Source organism: Mesocricetus auratus, unplaced genomic scaffold (genome assembly GCF_017639785.1).
Source record: "Mesocricetus auratus isolate SY011 unplaced genomic scaffold, BCM_Maur_2.0 Super-Scaffold_100023, whole genome shotgun sequence".
NCBI classification, from domain to species: domain Eukaryota; kingdom Metazoa; phylum Chordata; class Mammalia; order Rodentia; family Cricetidae; genus Mesocricetus; species Mesocricetus auratus.
In genome coordinates this window covers 26,505,482-26,529,307 of record NW_024429204.1, presented here as the reverse complement: position 1 = coordinate 26,529,307, position 23,826 = coordinate 26,505,482, and the positions used below count along the sequence as shown (strand labels likewise).

General features: G+C 43.6%; 1 protein-coding gene across 4 annotated transcripts in view; it reads left to right on the top strand.

Moving 5' to 3' along the window:
* The window catches only part of Adcy8 (adenylate cyclase 8), a 203,587-nt gene that overhangs the window by 148,488 nt on the left and 31,273 nt on the right, over positions 1–23,826 (top strand). For 3 of the 4 annotated variants that reach the window (XM_013119532.3, XM_005078687.4, XM_040730353.1), the window contains 3 exons: positions 5,211–5,412; positions 7,363–7,452; positions 16,908–17,080. In XM_013119532.3, coding sequence (XP_012974986.1) covers positions 5,211–5,412; positions 7,363–7,452; positions 16,908–17,080 — 465 coding nt within the window. The remainder of the gene's footprint in view (positions 1–5,210; positions 5,413–7,362; positions 7,453–16,907; positions 17,081–23,826) is intronic. The other variant, XM_013119531.3, reaches the window with a different exon arrangement.

Below are 23,826 nucleotides of genomic sequence, written 5' to 3'. Positions count from 1 at the left end.
AAGACCTGGGAAAGACCAGGAAAGGAAATCCAGGCTTGATATCCTGACTCCTCAGATTGAAGAAAACACCTGGAACCTTTCTTGGCAGCCGGATGGAAGGGAGTCCCTGATCTTGGCTTCCAAACGCAGCTCATAACTGCTCTGCAGCCTCCATCCCCACCTCACTCTTAGTGGCCAGGAAAACAATGCCAAGCTGGACTCTGACCAGGCAGTCTCCATATTACGGCACATTCACCCTCAAGACTGCAAAGCTCTCCAAAGTGGATGCTTGTTTCCCTCCAGCAGGCCTTGCTACTGACTGGCACTCTGCAATGACAGAGTGGGTGCCAGTCCTTTGTACTTCTGCAATGGTATTTTAAGGAAATAATCCTTACTCATATGAATGAAGCTAATGTCCTGCCCTTGAAGAGGAAAATTAACAGACTCTGGCAAATGCAGACAGTGCTGACACGGGTCTCTGCTTTAGTGTTGCGTGTTCCCAGATGTTCCTTTCCCAGAAGGGTAAACTGAAGAAAAACTAGAAAATACCTTTAAGTAATTTTTGAGAATATAGAAACTATGCATCCATATCTACATATATGCTATAATTAGGCACAGAAGAAGAAAGGGAGGAAGGAGGAAGGGGAGTGGGGAGGGAGGGAGAGAGAGAGGGAAACAACTAGGGAGGGAACTAGATCCTTGGAGAATGCTGAGCAAGAGAGGGAGGGTAGGAAGAATAGAAAGAAACACCGATCTGACCATTTTCAGTACAACTTACAGTTTTATTACATACTTAACATCTTTGACACTTAAGTTTGCCTACAGAACAGACATTATGAAGGCCTAGAGAGACTGTTCAATGAGTTAAACACAGTCCTGCTTTTGCAGATGACTCAAGGTTGGCTCCCAGCACCTACATTGGACAGTTCACAACCACCTGTGACTCCAGCTCTTAGGGATTTAAAACTCTCTTCTGAACTCCAAGGGTACCTGCACCCACTACACACTGACTCTCTCTCTCTCTCTCTCTCTCTCTCTCTCTCTCACACACACACACACACACACACACACACACACACACACGCACGCACGCACGCACGCACGCACGCACGCACATAATTAAACACAAAATAGAGTTAGAGAAATTTCCAGGAATGGGAATCGAAGCGTTCTCTTCTCAGGACTGTCACGAGTAAATCAAGCACGTCCATTTGGGGGGATGCTGGCTCCTTCCTCCTTCCCAGGCCAATTGGTATGTGTCTGTTGAAAGAGCCAAGAATACCAACCTCTCAGAGTTGCTCCAGGATCAAATGCAAGATTGCACTCACAGGCTGTTTGCAGATTCTGAAGTCTCCTGCAAATGTCATTTTTGCGTGTGATCTGAGGTTCTGAATCCCACTGAACCCTAAGCTGTTTTAGACTGATCACGCCTCTCCAGTGATCTCTGCTTCTCTGGCAAATGTCACATTGTACAGCCAATCTGATCTGTATTTTAAACACAGATTTCGGACAGTAATTAGAACTTTATGTGTAGAGAGGATAGAACGGTTTGAAAATAACCCTTGTCATTCTTTTTGGAGACTGGACTTCAGAGATGAAAGGTTTCCTTGGCTCCCCTGTGCAGCAACCATGCAAAAGCAAAGTCAGAACCCCTGGATGCCTGAATGGCTCTATAATTAGATGAAACCTGCAATACGATGCTATAATGTTTATCTGCAGAAATAAATGAACACTGAGGGACTGCAGAAAAAAACCTTTCAGAGGAATAGCAGCAGCACCAGCACCAGCTGAGAAAGCACATCTTATAGTCAATACTCTTCTCACATATGTTTAAATACATTTAATATCCTGAACTTCACCATCAAGAGAACTGATGTGTGCATTCTGCTCAGACAACTTTCTCACAGTCACATCTTCAACCATCTCCCCTTCACTCCAAGCCCAGAAGCCCACACAATCCCCAAAACTGTCCTGACACTACCTAATTGTGCCCAACACATCTGCAGGCAAATATCAACTACTTAACTTTCCCCTAATCACTTCATTTGCTATGTATACCCAGATATGATGATAAAAGTCATTACTAACATCCTTGTTTCCAAGAACACCCCTACACACGTACCCACACAGCACAACACTAACTAGACTGTCCTCACAGCTTTCTCTGAACCTTAGTTCCCTGTATTCCTCCTTGTTGTGTCCTGCCTTAACCACCCAAATCCTCTTCTAAACAATATTTCAGTAGTCTTTTGAATATCTGACTATGGCCTTCCCTGGTTTGGAATCTTGATCCTGTAGGAAAAAGCTCCCTAACACACAGCAACGCTTGTCCAGCTTCACAGATTTACAACTTGAGTGATATGCTGGCTGGTTGTGTATCGACTTGACACAGGCTAGACTCAGTTGAGAGATGGGAACCACATTTGAGAAAATGCCTCCAAAGTATCTAACTGTAGGCAAGCCTGTAGAGTGTTTTCTTAATTAGTGATTGATGGGCAAGGGCCCAGCCCACTGTGCAAGATGCCATCCTATGGCAGGTCATCCTTGGTTCTGTAAGAAGCAGGATGAGCAAGCCATGGGAAGCGTACTAGTAAGCACCACCCCTCCATGGCCTCTACATCAGCTCCTGCCTCCAGAATCCTGCCCTGTTTGAGTTCCTGCCATGACTTCCTTCAATGATGAACTATGATGCAGAAATGTAAGACAGATAAAGCCTTTTCTCCCCAACTTGCCTTTGGTCATGGTGTTTAATCACAGCAATAGTAACCTTAACTAAGACAGGTCATTAGCAAACTCCAAACACACTGGCAATGATTGTTCTTCTACTGCCTTGATCATGTTTTTCTTGTCTCAACATTACGAAAAAAATTTCTCTCCATTCTGCAAGGTCGACTCCAAATGTCATCTCCTTCTTGGAGCCTCCCTGGATTCTTGCTTTCCAAATGATTGCTCTTTATAACACTTTTTTTTGGTTTTACGAGACAGGGTTTCTCTGTATTGTTTCGGAGGCTATCGGTCCAGCCCGGCCTCGAACTCACAGAGATCCGCCTGCCTCTGCCTCCCGAGTGCTGGGATTAAAGGCGTGCGCCACCACCGCCCAGCTCTTTATAACACTTTATGAACCACCTCATATCACACTATTTTGTCATTTGTACATACACAGTCACCTCTGGGTTACAATCCCCTAGATGATATGGAAGATATGGTCTTAGTCCTGGTATCTTGATGCTTACTCTTTGCATGAGAAGAAGGCTTATTTAACAAGTTAATGACATTATAAACCACAGAAGCAAAAATAATTACCAGAAACATGAGTGCATCATTCTCCCAGGGGTTTAGGAGTAGAGTGATGTAACATTGATGACTTTAAATTCCAGCTTCAACACTGATCACCTGAATTACCCATGAAAAACTAACTTCCTGTGAGCTTTAGGCCCTTGTCTGGAGAGCAAAAAAGTCTCTTGGTTTCTTTTGAGGAATGGAGATTAGATATCATATAAAAGAGCCCCACAGTCTGGCACATAGAGCTCAATCATTCAGTCAGAATGGGGGTATGAGAGTGCTCGTAAATGCAGTTGTATAAAGTACTAGAATGTGAGAGATCTTAAAGCAGATAATTTCTGTAGAGGCAGAAACTCTCTGGCCTCTTCTACAAAGGTGTAATGAGAAGTCTTTGTCCCAGATTGCCCTACTGCTCTTCAGCCCCAAATGAACACTCAGACGCTATATTAGTTATAAAATTGTTGACCAATGGCGAGGGCTTCTTATTGGCTAGATCCATCTGAATTAGTCATCCATTTCTATTAGTTTAAGTATTACCACCTGGACTTATCTTACCTTAGAAGGGTCTGGACCTGTTACTCCTTTTGCAGCCTAAATGGTGACTGTTTCTGGTTGGTTTTCTCTGCCTACTTTCCCAGAATCCTCCTCTCTCCTAGTCCCACCTATCTTCCTGCCTTATTGACCAGCAGTGTTTTATTCATCAACCAATAAGAGAAACATATATAGAGAAGGACATCCCATCACAAAGGCATCCTTCAGTAATTTGACAACAGTTTGCTGACTGAGAAGTAAGAAAACAAGAGATGCTAGCATAGGACACAAACAAGCACAGAACAGAGGACAAGGGATCAAATTGCACAGAGAGGAGTAAACATGCTTGGTGATGAAGTGGTTGATAAGGAGAGAAACTTATCAGAGACACCTCTAAAGACAGAATATTACTAATAGAGTTCTACATTGATAGAAACACCATGACACCCTGTGGAGGTTTGCAATAGACACACGCTTCCATGGGACTAAGATTTCATGAGATCTTGAAGTCTAGGGCATAATCGCAAAGGAATGTTGATGATTTAGGATTGCATACTTACTCTTGCCCTAAATTACATCTCTTACCTATAAATCCAACAACGTAAGATATATTCCATAAAACCACAGTAATCATTAACCCAACTGAATACTGAGTTGATTATGAGTAGGAGAGTAGATGGAGAGAGAAAGTCATAAAACCTTCCAAGAAATGGAAGAGTATGTGATAATAGGCTTCTCCCACAGCCAGAGTAAATGACATTGAGGAAATGCCATGGTGTAGTGTCTTAGCAGCAGATGCCCTATAAAAGGGGCTGAGGCTCAGTGGTTAAACAAGTGGTCATTCACGTGTGCTCGAGGACTTTAGTTCAGATCCCTGGCAATTGCCCAGTGGGAGTGGCAGGACATTGTAGTTCTAGCACCCAGGAAGCAGAAGTCGAGACCGGATATTGCCAGAGAAACGTGGTTGCCTAGAGTTGATGAATAGGTATGGATCCTAGTGAGAGACTGTTCAATGCATGGGTAGAGAGTTATCAAGGAAGAAATCTGGCACCAGCCTCTGCCCTCCACAAGTTTATGCATACATGTACAAACACAGACCACACGTTTGCACCTACATACATGTGAATGTGGATACAAAGTTCATGCACACTTATTCACGCCCCTAAAAAAGGGAGGAGAGAGAGAGAGAGAGAGAGAGAGAGAGAGAGAGAGAGAGAGAGAGAGAGAGAGAGAGAGAGAGAGAGAGATGAAAGACAGGGGAGAAAGAAGAGAAGAAACAAACATAGCCAACTATCTCACATTCCTTGCAGAGGATCCGCACACATGCGGGGAAGGAAGAGTATGAACAAGGCATCTAGGGCTGTTTGGTGGGGATGAGGTGACCTGCCCCCGTGACCTGCCTTCTGTGTCTCCTGCAGGCTGATGCCGATGGCCATTCAGTTCTCCATTCTGATCATGCTGCACTCCGCTCTGGTCCTCATCACCACAGCAGAGGACTATAAGTGTCTGCCTCTTGTCCTCCGCAAGACCTGCTGTTGGATTAATGAAACCTACCTGGCCCGGAATGCCATCATCTTTGCCTCCATTTTGATTAATTTCCTGGGAGCCGTCCTAAACATCGTAAGCATCCTCCAAGCCCCTCAGTCCCTGCGGTATCTAGTGTAGAGTCAGGAATTAAGAGCTTATGGAACCAGCAGCCTCCTGCATTGCCCTCCCGTACCTTACATTCACGTGCCAGTCCAGCCCTAAGCTCGGGGATGGAAGGCAAAATAATGACCCCTATCAGAACTGTGTATTTTACTGTGGGAAAGTTACCTTTAACCCACCGGGGGAGCTTAGTTGCCCCCTCTACTGTCGGTGGATGATAAATTATAACGGGAAACAAAAGCTGTAATTTGTTAATTAAGTGCCAGAACGTACCTGCTATGTGCCATGCACTGAAGGAAAGCCATCACCTATTTCTCATACTTAATCCCCACATAAACCCTATGAGGTAAGTCTCGTTTATCCCTACTTTATAGCTGAGGCACCTGAGGCTCAGAGATATGAAATAACTTATTAATAAGGTCTGTCTGACTCCATGACCCATGCTCACCCTAATATGCTAAAATGCATCTCTGGGAGGGGGCAGGATGGGGAAATGAAAACAATGTAGCTGACACTGATTGAGTACCTGCTACGTGTAACAGGTGGGTATTATTGTCCACATTTGATGGATGAGGAAACTTCACTTCAGAAAGGTTGAGCACCTTGTCTATGACTTGCTAAGGGCTCGTATTTGATGCCTCATGTAGAGCCCAGATGAAACTACAACTGCCATGCTATTCCTGGATTCCTTTAATTTGATGATTCACATTTCACTGGTTTTGTTTTCTCTGTATAGCCAGACCATGAGAACAAAAGGTATTCTCTGTATATAAACAGTCTGTGTTGTCTGTTGCCTAGGCTAGATTTCAGAGGCGCTTGATCTAATTCTGGTCTTAACCTTGGCATGTTGAGTCAGTCTATGTGAGGCACCATCATGTGGATAAGAGCATCATTGTGCCCTTTGGGCCGTGAGATAATGTCCTTGAGCAGTCAGTGACCCAAGCTGTATACTCTCCCCGTTGCTTAGCGTTTGACTTGGCTTGGACTGCCTCTCGTTCACTATTTAAGCTCTGTAGCTGACCTCTTTGTAAAAGGCTTGAAGGGACAAATGAAGAGAAAACCGTCTTCTCATGATATGGTCATCCAGTGAATGTTGTATAGAGCAGATGATGTATACGGAGTTGCTAGGACCTCCATTCTTGATGAAGTAGATTTTCTGGGGTCCAGGATTTGGAAAAGACTCCAAAGGCTCTATGTTGAGATCACTCCATCACCAGTATGGCAGGAAGCTCGGAGGCTTTGGAGTCAGATAGACCTGCTTTTGATTCTCAGCTCTATCCGTCACCAGCGTGGTGGCCATGGACAAGTTACTTTACCTCTCGGAGTTTCATACTTCTCAGTTGTAAACTGGGGATAAAAACAGAAGTTACCTCACAAGATGACTGTGGGACTTGGTAAGCTACGTGTCTGGCACAGAGGAGGTTTTCACCCAATGGATGTGACCCTGGGATGCCAAAAAGCCTTCAGCAGTGGCATCTGTCTGAGGAGATGCCCCTCACCCCAATGTTAAGAGTCTTTCTAGAAAACGTGCCCTTCAGATCTCCTAAATTCTCCAGCCTTGTATCTAGGACAGGCTACAAATTCACCTCAGACCTCTCTCCCCATTCTCCAGCTCTCTTCTGTGTCCTACAAACACACTCCAGTGTCCCAAAGTGGCAGGGCAAACAGAAACATCTTAACCCAGATTCGTGACTGGCTTACAAAAGCCTTTTTCTGGACTAGTGCTGTTTTTTTTTAATAAAAGAGGTGAAAGGAACCAGAGTCTCCCTCCTGGCAGGCAAGCCCCTCTAGGCTCTCCTGCCCCCAGCTTTGGCTGAAGGCCAGCAGCTGCTGGCACACCCCTCCACTCCCAACACTCACACTGACTGTTGTTCCTGTGTCTTTTTGTTTTTTGTTGTTCTTTTATTTTTTTTTAATCCGCAGCTGTGGTGTGATTTTGACAAGTCGATACCCCTGAAGAACCTGACTTTCAATTCCTCAGCTGTGTTTACAGATATCTGCTCCTACCCAGAGGTATTTATTTGCGAGCTCCCAATGGTGAGAGTTGGCCATAGACATCTCCACCAGCACAGGGGCACAGGACTGGCCAGAGGGTCTTAGAGACTGCTCCGGAGACCATGTACTTTCTGCCTGCTCCTACCCTTCCCTTCTTCCCTTTTCCCGTGCCCTCTGTTTCTCCATCCTCTCCCCTGCTCCCTCCTCTGCATCTTCCCCTTATCCACCCTTCTCTGCTTCTCTCTGCATTCTTTTTTCCTTTATTCCTTTCCCACCTTCCCCACTATTTACTGGTCTGTTTCTTTTGTCTCTTTCTCTCCTCATTTCATCCAAGATCACCTATAAAACTCTGTAGGGGCATGTGTCCAGATCTCTGTGGTCAAGTTAATGTAATGCTCTAGCAGTGTTAAACGGGAGGAAGGGAAGGAAGAAGGAGATGAAGAAAGGAAGGCGTGAAGGAAGGAGGGAAAAGGAAGGGATGAAGGGAATAAAGAAAATATAAAAATGAAAAGCAGAAAACTCTAGCTGAGCTTAAGTCAAAGCAGTAGGGGGAGTTTCCCGAGAACCACTGTGTCTGAAGAGATCCCACCATGATACCTGTCATCATCCTGTCTGTTTATCTGTCTCTTGACTACAGAGTCATGTATCAACCCGTGGGCCTTACAATCAGTCTACAGACTCTGTAAGTCTGAACCTGTGTGTATTGGAGAAGAAATTCTAGTCCAGGAAAGATATCAGCTGGTAGCTCTGGAAGACCCCAACTAATCCCATATTACGAGGACCAGGGTTGAATTGTTCCTCTGAGAGGTGGCAGACTCAGAGAGCTCTGCGTTGTGTGAGATGAGAAAAGGCTCAAGATCATCCCGCTGGGTCTAAGACTTGGACTGAGAACCACTGAACCCTCCATGTGCACCTATGAAAGAGAGGCCCCCCGCGGTATAGCCATAAAGTCCCTGTTCAGGAGAAGCCTGTTCTGTCATGCTCCCACACTGCTGCTTTCCTTTCTTCCTCACGCCTTTCTGTCCTTTCTTTCTCTTTTAACTCTGTTTAGTGGCTTGGTACTAGCACTTGTGTTATAGATTCCTTATTCCTAGTCCTGGAAGGAGAGACCAGCCTCTTCCTGGGGATGTCCAAGGATGGATGGGGGAGACTGCACAGCCTGGGGCCTCCTCAGTGTACACGGTTCTGTGTGATAGCAGCTTCCTAAGAACTTCTTGGTGTGAAGCTCATAGGGAGTACCCCAACTTTGAGGGGAAAGGGCAGCTAACATGTGGGTAGTCACAGATAGTGTAAGCTGGATTTCGCTTCCGATCAAGTCAGTCGTTCCTTTGTCTGGTCTGTTTCCTCATCGGTGAAATAGGAAGATGGATATCTTGCTGTCTGTTGACTTGGCAAACACATAGCTCCCAGCACGCGTCTAGCACGAAGCGGGTGTTCATGGTGCGCTAGTCTGTGTCCCCGTCACTCTAAGTCAACGCTCTACACGTGGATACGTATCCGAGCTTAACGTCTCAGAACCACAGTACTCACGGGCTTTTTGCTTTTTTGTGGTTTTGTGGTTTTTTACCTCTGAGGACAGGGTGAGCATGCTTTATACCTACACATCTTTGTCTCTGTGCCTCAGTTTCCATAACTATAAAATGAAGACGAAAGTAATACTCACTGGGAAGTTATGGAAATGAAGTAAGTGTATCCATAAAAAGAACTTAGGGAGTACCGGGCACAAAAACAAGATCTACTTATTAAGCGGCTGGCGTTATGTTTTTATCTCCTGTTGAACGTACTGATAGTATAGACTATGAATAAGCATACTCAAAAGTAGAGATGGGTTCCTAAACATGCTCTAAAATAGAAATACAGTTTAGAAGATCAAATGAGCATGAACTGGAGATTCGATTCGGGGCCTTTCTCTACAGCTGATGGATCGCCTGACTCGGTAGTGAGCAAACTACAGTCGCAAAACTAATTCCCCAGCTGTTGCCACCACTTGACTTCAGTCTACACATCTGTGTCTGTTTCTAGGCTCCTGACTGCCAAACGAGAAGAAATTAGACAGTCAGAAACTCTAAAGGCTTAATCTAGCTCCCGGCACTCACGAGGGTTGTCCCCAAGCAAACCATGCCATTTCTGCAAGCCTTGGTTTCGTCTGCTTTAGACATGATGTTTACACATCACCCTGTGAGAAACCATGTCTAGTTGAAAGCGAGCTACCACAATGGATGTTCGGCTGTAAACACAAAGCTGTTATACGCTGCAAAATTAACTTGGCTCCATGGCGGAAGCCTGTCACTTACTGGAAGAGAGTGGGGATAAAGGAAACGGGAGGGAAGAAGCCATGTTCCACCTGAGGAAGGAAAAGACATCAGCTTATAAAAATGAATTCAGATCACATCATGTGTAAACCCGGAGGGGTGGCGTCTTCAGTCCTGAGAAGCTACTCGTGATTCATAGGAGGCCCTGTGGGAAAGCCTCATTTCAGAATCAGACCTTTTTACTTTGTTTCCTGTCTGCCCGCAAAGGTCACTGTTTGTAAGAGGGACCGGGGTTTGCTATGGTTGTGGAGAGCAGGTTTCCCAGTGGTGGTTTGGCTGTTTGTGTCCTGCACCCTGGAGTCACGTTTTTGAGTCTACCCAACAGTCAAGCACTTCCTTTTGGCCAGTGGTATCATCTTAATACACAGACACCTTTCTCTGTACCTTAATTTTCCTAGCCAGGACATGTTTCAAACCACTTCATCTTTATAAATTTTTAAGAGTAGAAGATAAATATTGTAATGTTACTATAAAAGTAACCAAAAACTGACGTCTGGAGAGAACCTACTGTCTATTTAACAATGTTTACAAAAAAGAAAACATCCTTCTGATGAATAACAGGGCAGGATCTCCATTTCCACTTAGGACAAGTAGAAACCAATTTAACACATGAAACAGTAGCTTTCAAGAGACCCAACACCAAGCAATGAAGACGGTGGTTACCAAGAGGTAGGAGACTAATTGAATGAGTCTGGGGAGGCTGTGAGTTTTCTTCAGGCCATGCCTCAGGGAGATGAACCCACATGAAACACAGTGACTTCTTGCCTTGAGAACAGACAAAGGATCAGGAGGGAGCAAGGGGGATTAGAGGTTGCAGAACACACCACCACAGAGAAGAGAGTTGCACAGAGAAAGACTCAGACAGCTGCGGAGTGTCCAGTCAGCACACGCACATGAGAAACTTGTGATGGGGGGGGGAGGACCATGAGAATTAATCAGCATCTACAACTCACATGGGCTGAAAACGGTGTGTGACCCCTCACTGACTAAAACACACCACAGCCCACTGGATACTGGGCAGAGCAGGGGTTAAAGACTTCAGAAGTGTTAAGTGGCTATTCCTAGACACATCCTACTCTGATTCTTCCCTTTAAAACGTAGTATATGTAATTGTTTTTAAATGAAGCTATTTTCTGTGGTTTTATTATAGCTCAGAATGAATCTTAAAAATGCTCACAGGCAATTAAAAACATCCAGGATTTAACAAAATGAAATCACTGTGGCTGGCATTCAGTCAATGATGACCGATATTGAAAGGACAGAACCATGACTAATGGTGAGAGAGGGAATCAATGACTGGAAAATAAGGCAGGACTGTCTGTTTATGTATAATTCAAACAGGTAATAAAATGGTTATTACTATTTTATTTCACATGTTTAAAAAAACTGAAGGACATATGTAGAGATCAAACTGAACATTTAGAAGCAAAAAACTATTAAATGTGAGATGAAAACTACACCAGAAGGAAGTTAGTAATATTAGACGTTATAGGCAAAAATAAAAGAGTAAAATTGATGAAATAGTAATAGATGTGTCCAAAATAAATTACAAAATAAAACAGGGGTTAAAACCACCATTAAGTCCAATTTTAGGCAGTGCAACACCTGCATAATTTGAGGCCTTTCCCATAAGAAAAAAAAAGACAAACTAAATAATTAATGAGCATTTCTTTCCTAATTTGATGAAAACTATAAATCAAAAGTTCCCTAAAGATACACCAGAACACCAGATATATAAACATTAAACACACACACAAAAACACACACACACACACACACACACACACCATAATCAGATTGCTCAAAACTAGTAATGAAGGAAAAATAATAAGTAATAAGTGGGCAAATCAGGGGTAGATGTATTATAAATCAAAATGGTTAAAAAAACAGATTTTATAAAAGGTCAAACATGACTATTTGAACTTAAAATAAATAAAATTTAACATTGCACCACAGCATCACACACACGCGCGCGCGCGCGCGCGCGTGCGTGCATGCATGCATGCTTATTAAGAAAACGTGACTCAGTAAGCAGCTCAAAATAACAAACCAGGAACCCCACATGCGCCAGTGGTGATCCCTGGATTATGGCATCTTTACTCCTAGAGCATTCGAGGAGAGCATTACTGCAGTACTAGCTATATGATCTGGAGTTAATGGAGAGAGCAAGTTGTGTGTGAATTAATCAATGTTTGGATATTCTTTTAAACCATAGTGACTTTTGGAAACTCAGCTTGATGTCTTCCTTCTTGCAGTGTGAGTTGAGGATGGCACAGGTTTGGGCAATACCCAAATGGGCAGAGAGTTCAGCCTGTCTGACTTGAGTATGTAAACTACTCCAGTTGTGATGGGCTAAAGTTCCTCTCACTCCTCTTACAGGAGCAAAATATTGTGTGCTGCCAAGGTAATTCCTGGTGTGCTATGATGGTGTCAGAGCATAAATATGGTGCCATCCAAGCTGGAGCACAACAGGTCCTTAGTTAACATAGTAGGTCCCTAGTTAACAGTCATGTATCAAAGAATGCATGCTTTTATGTCTAAGTAGTGTGTTTCATGTTGACAGAACCCTTCACAATTTGTCAAGTCATATGAGTCCAAGATTTTCAGGCTTACAGGAAGTTGACTTATTCATGATTTCCAGGTTAGTGTGTCATCTGAGAAGATAAAGATAAATCCAGATGATAAAGATATATCCAGAAGTGAAAAAAAATCTCTGCAAGACATCCCCTATTCCTTTGAACTGATGAAAGAATAGTGTCTAACAATTCAATAGTCCTATTGAATAACTTTGGGTATATAAAGCCATTTTTACCGTGATTTGCATAGTCTGTGTGCCCAACAAGTGTTTGATTGTAATCATTATGTCTTCCTTCCCCCAGCTCACCCCTGAGACAATATACACCACCCTCAAGCTGGCTCCCATATTGTCCTGAGTTCCTTTAACACTGGACCTCATACTGGCAATCTTTGTGATTGTACATCTACCCCACAGTTCATCTCTAGCCTGAATTTCCTTCTCTTTCCTCACATTTCAATTTACACCGCAACATCCAGAAATTGTAAATGTCAAGTTATTTTATTATTGAGTCTCTTCTTTGTTTCATGCATAGACTGTCTCATTCCTTTTACATAAGACAAGTGTGGATTTTTCCCCTATGGGACAACTATATTTTCTCCATATTTTATACTATGTACGGTGATATAATTTATGTATTAACAAACACTATAGTAGAATGATTTGATATAGGTTTAAACAGATTTTTTAAACCACTATCTTCTAAGAACGCTGATGTCACGAATGTATCCTGTGAATGGTTTCACCTAATTGCTCTTGCACTAATGGGCAACACAATGTAAAAGGCAGCCTAACTTTCACAATAACCTCCACAAAGGAGTGACACACGTTGGATTCTTTAGGAATGAAAAATAAAAACAATTTATACTACTCCAATACACAGAATTGGAATTCACAGACATTACAGGAGGAAAAACTATGCTGATGTTGAAACTAGAAAAATGTTAAGTTTATAACCTCATTCATGACTCGTGTCATTAAGAGATAGAGAAAACACTGGGAACTTCATTGTTTCACAGGACATAGATGGTATGGGATGTAAGAACTCAATACAAAACAACTAACTTCATAGTTCGTGCTATAATTACAGTTGCATATATTACAAGAGGAAATAATTCACAAAGAGCTGTAAGGCAGCTGTCTGCATATACACTCTAACTAGAAAGCTGTGTTTTGGAACCCTTCTCTGTTGTCATTCGAATGTCCTTTTGAGAAGCCTGGCAGAGAACACTCTGTCCTTTGGCCTCTTGGCTTCTCACTACTATCTTCTCTCTTCTCTTCATCACCCACTCACATCCCTCATCCGTGTTCTCATCTTTCCTCTTCCACAGCTCCTGTAGTCCCTTTTATTTCCCAGTCTCCCCTCCAGCCATCCATTCATGGTAGAAAAGGGACAGAGGATACACTCCTGGTGTTATATAGGAGCTCATTGTCTTTTATGCTTCTTGTATTAAGAGATTTGAAAAGTCTAAACTTTAAAGCAGAAGTTTGGCCAAACCATGCTAGTCAGTGAGTAGATTCCTTTCTCTGGGACAGATATGGGAAGGACCTGCTAACATGTTTACTGAGACTGTAAAAACAGAAAACCCCTAATCCGCCATGACAATAATATGACTCCAGATGGACTAGGCAGAGAAGGAGGGAAGACAGCATTGATTCTCTTGGCCTGTGTTGCCAGATCTCCTTTTGATTAGTTGCATGGGTCATTTGTTTAGTCCTAGGAAATAATTCTCGTGACACCCTGATCCATTTACCCTGGCACATGGAACTATTTTATTTTCCCATTTGCTGTCTATCCCTCAAGACCCAAAACAAACTCACTCATCTCTCCCTCTTTAGACATACCTTCTCGCCATGAAATACCTTGCTACTGCCTCGATGTTTCTGTCACTGTTGGTCACATCATTGCCAAAGTACATTTCTATTGGCGTTTTCATGTCTGCCTCATATTTGCTTTTTACTTTAGGTCCCAGCCATTTCTTATTTCTTTCTTCAACTTCCCATGCCTACCTATCACCTACCCTAATTACAATGGTTACTAACTAAATGAGCACTATATATTTTATTCAACCCGCCAAAGTTTTTGCTCCAAGGGAACCGTCATATCAATAGATTTTGATATAATACATGATTCATAATTTAAAGTGACACAATCAAGCACAAGTCTATGCTGTGCCGAAGGCAAAAATGAACCAAGGCCCCTTGGACCTGACTTCCCACCCGATAGCCTGTGTTGAAATGCAGCATCTGTGCATACTGAAATGCTTTTGCATCTGCTCTCTTCACACATAGCTTCCTGCACGAGGGTAAATGGCTTTAAAGGCAGCGACAGTGCCTCGTTATCTTCTGAATCTGCCCCGTATGCTATACACAGGGGCTTTGCCCTCATTGAGAAGCCCCCCTGGGACACTGCCTACATTTTTGAATCCCTATTTCTGTAGGAAAGGTTGCATAAATCAGTTAGTGTCACTTAAGAAATTCATAGCATATCTTGAGTACTCAGAGATGTGTAAAATGTCTTACCTGTCTCCTCATCCATGTAAAGGCTGCTCTCTGTATAACAGAAGAGAGAAGACAATGTGTACACAAAAAAGCTATGGTGTTATCAAGCCACACATTCCCACTAGAACCACACTGGCGGGAACTGACCATATCTAGATGACGAGGCACCTCTTTCTAGCTTCGAGATCATTTCTGGCCGTTGGTTTCTTCACCCATACATTTGAAAGCTGGGAGTCCCATCCTGCCCTGGCCAGCAGGGCTCAATGGGTTCCAGCCCACGGGAACCTGGAATGAATGAGACAAGACACCAGAGAGATGGACAGCCAGACAGACTTTCTGATCAAGCTGTCGTTTAATGAAAGTTCTGTACAGGCTTAAATAGGGGAAGGTGGCATTGGCCATGGGGTGGAGGTTGTTAGACCAGCTGGGAAGTGAGGCAGGGGGCTGTTAGCAGGAAGTGTTTGATATGCTAGAGAGCTGGAGATCTCACCAGGGAGTATAGGTGCTAGGGAAGCATGGTTAAACTACGGGTTATCACCAGGCCATTTGTGGGAAGGTGCCTGAGTTTTGGGAAGTACCTAAGAAGTAGATTCAGTGTTCTGGTTCCCAACACCATCCTGAACAGTTTCATTGAATACTTCAAGAGAAAAATCTACGTACAGATTCTGAGATCAAAATGAACCCTTGACAACATGAATTTCACTAATCACAATCTAAATCAACACCCAGGACATGCCACCGTAGTTCTGTAAAGAACACAGGTGTTTCCCGTAGAACCGTGAAAGCTTTCTGTGTAGACGCTGGGAGACTGCTCCACTGTTCACGCTCTTGAGTGATTCCAAATTTGCAATTAGAGCGGTGATGCTTGGCACAGCGTGGAGGACGCTGTGGGGTGAGATGTAGGTAGAGGAGGATGCTTCCCAAAGGAGAGCATGTGAATAGAAGTAAGGCTTAATCACCTAGATGAAATCTGAGTCACAGGCCACGGAGGTGTGAGAGAGAGAAGGGTTTAGCGGGTGAAGACAGAGCTGCTACGTAGTAGCCTGAGAGAGAGAAGGGTTTAGCGGGTGAAGAGAGAGCTGCTACATAGTAGCCTGTGGGCTCCGCTGTATGGGGGACAGAAGAATTTGAGGACTTGGAGAGCAGAGAAAGGATGTCCAGTGAGGCGTAACATGGTCAGGCTGCTGTTCCAGAAATACTACATAGAGAAGGAATGCAAGTGTGTGTCCGAAGATGCTAGAGCCCTGCAACAGATTTAGGCGGAGACAACGGGAGGGTGGGACCCAGGACTGCTCAGTGGATAAAAGCACTTGCTGACAAGTCTAACAGTCCGAGTTCAAATCCCAGGACCCACACGGTGGGAGGAGATTCCCAACTCCCACAAGCTGTCCTCTGATTTCCACATGTATGTTGTGGCATTCACACACATACACATCAATAAAAGATGAATAAATATGGCTTTTTAATTTAAAAAGAAAAGCCGTCCCCATGCTGCTCCTGAGAACTAGAGTAAGTAAAGAAGCTAGAGAAGGGTGGGTGTGTATGAGGACTGTTAAGGAAGTAATGTAGAGCCTAAAAGCAGAAAGTAGCTGACTGTGGGACATCGGGGGAGGGAGAGAGGCATCAGCGGGGACCCTGAGAAGCTGGAGAGATGGCTGGGCGTTAGGAGCACTGACTGCTCTTCCAGAGGACCGGATTCTACTCCCAGCACCCACAAGCAGCTCACCCCCTTCTGTAGCTCTAATCCCACTGAGTCTGACACCCTCTTCAGGGTTCCACAGGTACCAGGAATCTATGTAGTGCCTAGACACACCTGCAGACAGAACACACAAAATCCTAAAATGATTTTTTTAAAAAGTATTTTTATAACGGTGAGAATAATAATAATAATGTGAATGACGGATGATGCCACTCATGGGGACAGGAGAAGGAAGGGTTCAATTTGAATTCCAGGAGGCTCCAGACCTCCCAGGGGAAACATTCAGAAAAAAAAATCTGCCCAATGAGACTAGCGGGCAGCGCAGCGAAGAGAGGGCTCCTGGGAGGTCCCTGTGAGTCTGATGGTCTCCGTTCTCTGTTTACAGTACTTCGTCTTCACGGGGGTGTTGGCCATGGTGACCTGTGCAGTTTTTCTGCGGTTGAACTCTGTCCTGAAGCTGGCTGTGCTGCTGATCATGATCGCCATCTACGCCCTGCTGACAGAGACCGTCTACGCCGGGCTCTTCCTGAGCTACGACAACCTGAACCACAGTGGAGAGTAAGTGCCCGCCCCCCACAGTGTTTATGATCCCGCAAGTTGTGAAAATGAAACCACTGGGCAAGTGACCGCAGTCGTTACTAGAACTGAGGGACTGGCTTGTTATGAACACGTCTCATTCAGACGTTGTCCAGCTTAGGTAATACCTCCACTTTTCAGCATATGAACTGTAGAATAATTATGATAATTATTTAAAATTTGGACTACATTGGATGTGGTAGCCTAGATTTTTACTAATAATTACTTTGCTCAACATCAGCAGTGCCAAGGCCTGTGGGGTCTAATTTTAATTTAGCTATAGCAACATTGATAGCATCGGTCACTGTGGGTTGAGCAATAGTGATCCTTTACTGTTCCTTCTGAAATATAGAAAAACGCAAGGGGTAATGTGTAAGCCAGACTCCTTAAAGCACAGAGCCTGGGGTGATGCTTAGGTTCTGGCACAAGTCCGGGACCATGAAATCGAGGGGGAGACAATAGCAGAGAAGAGGGTGGAGGCAGATCCAAGCTGAGGTCCAGTGGTGCAGGCTGTAAATATTGTCAAGAGATCTAACCCCCACGTCTTCGGAGATCCGTTCACTCAGCTATTAGCAGTATCAGCAGGGATGGAGAGAAGTACCTCAGCGTAGAGGAAGCAGGATGTGTCTTCTGGTTCCTTCACCCTTCTTCCCGCTTTGAGCACACTTCAGTCTCGGGGTATACTTCTGAGGGTATCACCTAACCCGCTCATAGCCACTTTATCAGCCCAGACTTTGTCCAGGAAATAGTAGGAAGAGCCAGACACTGAATACCAGATTGGTGTGCAGGAAGCATGCGTGTCTAGCTCAGATCAGAATAAACATCTAAGAATCTGAGAGGTTAAAGGCCAAGGTCATCCAGGAAACCTCCAAAAGTGTCTGTTCTGGGTGTCCATGAGTCCACCCTGAGAGTAATTAGCCATATTTGTTTCTATATTAAAGAACAAAGTATGTCAGACATCGTTCAAATTCCCTTACCTGTTATTAATCTCCTCTTTCTCCCAAAAACAGCCAACCATTCTGTTGAATACGCGAACTTTGGTTGTTGATTTTTCCATTTTCATGCATGTGTGTTCAGTGTGTGTGAGAGTGCACATATGTGTTGTGCATGCATGTGAAGGACTGAGTCAGTAATTTTTCCATCTTATTAATTGTGGCAGGGTCCTCTCAATAAAACCCAGAGTTCACTGGCCTGGCTGCTCACTCGCCAGGTTGGGATGGGATTCCCTTTTCTTCAGTATCCTAGGCTGGAATTACAGCAAGCTGTCATGCCTTCAGTAATTACATGGGTTCTGAGGCTCCAGACTCCAGTCCTCACACATGTACAGAAAACGACGTAACCACTGAGCAATCTCCTCCATCCAAAACACTGACTGTGTCTCCATTCCAGTTGTGACTTCTGATATATGTTTAATATCGGCATCTGAGAAATCTAGTGCTGTTTATATTGGTTTTGTGGTTGTTGGTGGTGGTAGTTGTTGTCATACAATGCCATCATTTTAAGATCCACACCAGTTGATATCCATAGAGCTAATTCATTTTGCTTGAAATCTGTTCATACTGTAAAATGTCAGTATATCAGAATATATGTTGTTTTTGACCTATTAATAGAAACCCAGGGTCTTCCTAGTTTTATCTAAATGTGTCTCATGTAAAAACACACTTGCTGAATTGTAGGTTAACTGAATTCACTACTTGAAAACAGTGTTGTATTGCCAAATTGCTCTCCAGCAGGAGTCTAACAATTTTCCTCTTATAGGTAATTGTCCTATTGCTCTCCATTCTTGCCTTTGATGTTGTTAGACCTTTGAGATTTTGCTGGACTTATGGAAGTTCTTTTTTTTGCATGCTGTGTGCATGCTTGTGTATATACATATGGAGGGAGCACACGTGTGTGTGTGTGTGTGTGTGTGTGTGTGTGCGTGCATGCACGCATGTGTGTGTAGAAGCTCCATAGCTGCTGTCAGACATGACCCTCAATCTCGGTCTTGCTGAACCCCGAGTGCCCCTGTTCCACTAGTCTGGTTAGAGAGCTTGACCCTGGGAACTCCTGTCTCTGATTCCCTTGGCTCTTGCTCCCCAGAGCTGGGGTTACAGCTGGCTGCCACCTCCGCCCAGATGTTTTCACATAGGTCCTCATACCCGTGTGGAAAGAACTTTAATCCACTAAATCATTTCCTCAGCCTGGAACTGCACTTTGCACCCGTTTACATTTTTCCTTAGATTTACAAGAGTTCATATTATAATTATCAAATTATATCTGCTTGTGTTGGACAACATGATTTTATAGATGAGGTAATTAATATATGCTACCTAATACTTATTTCTGGAGCAAGGGCATTTAAAAATCTACTCAGCACTTTTCCAAGTGCACAATACACTATATTGACTATAGTCACCATGTTTTAAAATAGAACTCAATTTTATCCCTCTGGCCTATGAGAAATTTTTTAAATCATTTGACCAACAATTCCCAATACCCACTCCCAGCCCTGGTAAACACAACTCTACCCTCTACTTCTGTCAAGTCCAACAGTTTCAGATTCTGTACCTAACTTAGAACATCTAGCTTTCTTGTGCCTGACTTATTTCATGTAACAATTTGTCCATATTTTAACAAATCATAATTTTTCTTCTTTTTAAAGACCAAATAGCAATCCTTTGTCGATGTGTATCTTTTTAATCCATTAATATTTTAATTAAATTTATTTTTTAATTTCATTTTACGTTCCAACCAAAGTTCTCCCTCTCACCCCTCCTCTTATTCCCCCCTCATCTTCCCCCCAGCCCACCCACTATCCACTCCTCCCAACAGATAAGGGCTTCCATGGGGAGTGGACAACTCTGTCATAATTAAGATGGGGCAGGACCAACCCCTCTCCCTGTGAATCAGATGAGATCTCCTGGGTAAACTGGGGGGAAGAGAGGTCGGTAAAGGGGGGGTGGGGATGAGAATATCCATTAACCACTTAGGTTGTTGGCAAAGATGTAACAATTCCTCATCATTTGTAGACACTAGTGTGTTGTGCAGGGATACCCTGTGTTTTGTTTGTTTTGCCCTATTTAATCCTCCCAGCACTAATGGAACCAGTAATGGAATAAGGCTTCAACCCAGACTTCTCTATTAGAATGGCACTTCCCATCTCTGAACCTCAGTCTGCCCACAGATAAGTGCAATATGCAAACCCGTTTGTATTGGTCAGCTGGGACTGTCATCATATGTCATGGGCAGGGCTGAGTGGTTTCAATAGCAGAAATGTATCTCACATTTCCAGAGGCTGGGAAGTTGTGGGTGCACGCTCTGACTGGCTGTCTCCTTGGTCATGGTTCTTTTCCTTACTTGTCCATGACCAGCTTCTTGGTGGCCCCTCAGATGAACTAAGCATAATGAGAAGGCAGCTGAGGCCTCTTCTTTTTTATAAGAACATCAGATATATTGGGTCAAAACCCCATTTTCCCTTAGCCATCTCCTTGTAGACCCTATCTCCACATATGGTTATACTGAAGTTGGTGGCTTTGGCCAATGAAGGGGAGACACAGTTTGCTCCATGACATTGTCCCAGGGCTACTGGGAGTCTCCAGTGTGCTATCACATAGAAAGATCATTCTTAGTCTCTCCTCCTTCTGAAAGAAAGGTTTATCATCATCATCCATTAGTAGTAGTAGCAGTATTCTAATTATTATTATCAAAATAAGTTTTGAGGAAAAGATAATAACTTCTAAGTAAGACTTGGGAGAGCAAATGTCATCCCAAACTCATGGCTGGTAGCCGGGTCCTTCTCTCAACGACGTCCTCTTTAAAGGCCAGCTGTTGGTTAGTCTTGTGTTGCCTCATTCTCTCCTACCAACAGAATCAAGTGAGAAATAAAAAGCACAGTTGGCCTCCGTCTTAGCTGGAGTATAAGGGCAGAACACGCTGCATCTCAGTGGCCGCCACAGGTCAAGGGGACTCACCTAGTGCTTGAGGATTCCGAGCTCATTTGGGAGCATCTTTGCAGCTTGTTCCTGGTTTCTCCGGAGAATGGCAGACTAATTATAAAGTATAGCAACCTCAAAGAACCTTGGGTGAGGCATTCTGACTGCCTCTCAATTGGGATGGTCCTAATACCTGAGACTATTTTCTCCCACACCGCTTATCAGTCCCACTTCATGACAACTTCCTGTCTCAACAGATGATGCTGAGCTCAAATTGGATGTGGCTTCATCCTTAGTATGGTGTCAGTCACTAGATGCTGTTCTTCCACAGGACACCTTACCAGGAAGCGCTACAGAGAATTACTTAAGACAATCAGTTTAGGAGTTAAACCACCTGGATTCAGCTCTCAGTTCTTCTACCAGCCACGTGGGTGAACTTGATTAAATTAATTTAAAATGATGCAACTCCTCCAACCCTTGTTGTTCTTATCAGTGAAGTGAGAATAACACTGGTTCCTTTCCTATAGGAATGTTTTTTATGGGTCAAGTATGATAAACATTTGCACAATGTTAATGTTTGTTATTAAATACGACCCCTCCCTTTCACAAGTGCTAGGATTCTACGAAGTTCCTCGTTTCCATTTCAGGACTTTGGTTCCCGAATTGGTCTCCCAGCTTCTCTCCGTATTTCTCCCGTCTTAAACCCATCTGGCAAATGCCTATTCTTTCCGCAAACCCTTCAAATGGCTCTGTTACCTTTGAGAAGCTTAAAGTTCATCAGTTTGCTGGGGGTTCCTAAGTTCTCCTTCCTTAAGCCTGTACTGAATACTTTTGTCTCAGCTCCCGAAACTCTACAGGTTGTCTATAGCCTGTACTTTGGCAGTGAAAATTCATACGTATATCCTCCTATGTTGATGTGTCCATTTCTGACAGTCCAGCCCACGATTCTTAAGACATAACTCAAGGGTAATCTCCTTGATGAGAGCCATAGTTATTATTCATCATTTTGCGTCTCATCACCACACTGACCTCTTCATGTCGTAGTCACTAATTTCCATGTTTTCCTCTTCCATTACAACGGGAGCTTTAGAGGACAAGGAGTTATCATTAAGATAAGTGTTTCCATTGCTTAGTAGTACCTGGCAATAGGTTTCCAGTTAAATATCTGCAGAATGGAATGTGCCATGGAAATGAATGTGTGCCTACAAGAAGAATTAGCTTATTTGGAATCACTTAATAATGTTGATTCACAGCCAGGCGGTGATGGCGCACGCTTTTAATCCCAGCACTCGGGAGGCAGAGGCAGGCGGATCTCTCTGAGTTCGAGGCCGGGCTGGACCGATAGCCTCCGAAACAATACAGAGAAACCCTGTCTCGTAAAAACCAAAAGAAAAATAATAATGTTGATTCACTGATTCACTGTTAGTCTACACTCACCTACAATGTCTACAATTTCGCGTCACTGTTGTCCTGAAATTGAGTGGACCTCGTTCTGTAAGCCCATCTTGCATTTGTACTTATGAGCAACGCTTCACAGACAATGCCATCCCATGTTTTACCTTGCTTGGGATCACTGACTGTACTTATCCTCTCATAGCTATTATTTACAGGTGCATTCCGCCGGATGACTGAAGAGTCCATTTGTGTCCCACTTACGCCTTGCTGACATCTTGAAATACAGGCAAAATACTGGAATCCACCCATGCATTGTAATACCTATCAGAAGGTCTAAAATTAAGTTCTGGCCGTTGCTTCAACAACTCACCAATGGCCGGGTTGATAGCTGGGGAAAGCGATGCTTTCTGCTCAGTGTGAGCATCTTCCCTGGTTCTAGCCATGACTACCTCACTTAATATGATGGGACGGGGAAAGGGTCTCCCCATGAAGTCCACTTTGGGGACTGGAAATAATGATGGTGTCTGTCCCAGCCTCTGCCTCCATAAGAATATTAAAGGTGTTTATTTCACTTTAATAGAGTCCCCTAAGATTTACCATACACCTGTTGCTACAAAACAGTTGCTCACAAACAGGAAGTTTCAATTCTGCCCTGAGTTTCTACATTCATCTGCCTTCCTCCTCGCCTGATGCCCCATGTACACATGCGTACATGCTGTATTTTCCAACTCTGTTGAGTCTCAGTTTGGGCATTTAGAGCTAAATATGAATACGGAGTTTCTTGGAGCTTTCCGGGCTACAAAAGAAGCCATGGCTATCAAAATCATCCTTTCAAGACCACATCAATGGTGTTAAGCCGTGAAGATATTTCAGACACAAAATTCACAGTGCTCACAAGTGAAAATAAGTTGAAATAAATGTAGTTTAAAAATGACACATGTAAAAGTGTTTGGAAAGAACCAGAGAAAGTTGGAGCTGGCAGAACCTAACATGTGTCACTGGGCAGATCCCTTCTGGACTGAATAGCAATCTATTTGATGTCTGTTTGCAATCAGAGGGTCTGATGCATTAAGGATTTGCTGTTGCCATTTTTAAAAATCTTAGTAAATTTAGCAAAAAACTCCCTTCACTTTTTACACACACACACATACTCTCTCTCTCTCTCTCTCTCTCTCTCTCTCTCTCTCTCTCTCTCTCTCTCTCTCTACACACACACACACACACACACACACAATGGAGCCATTTTATCCATTTGAGCAGCCACAGGAGAGACTCCCTTAAGAGATGAGCAGGGGATGGTCACTTATTCTCAGCACTTTCAACAGCTAGGAGTCTCTGCATTAACCATAGCTGAGAGTTTATGGATACTATGGGTAAAAACATGAAGGTTTAGAAGGCAGGTTGACACCATGTCCTTTT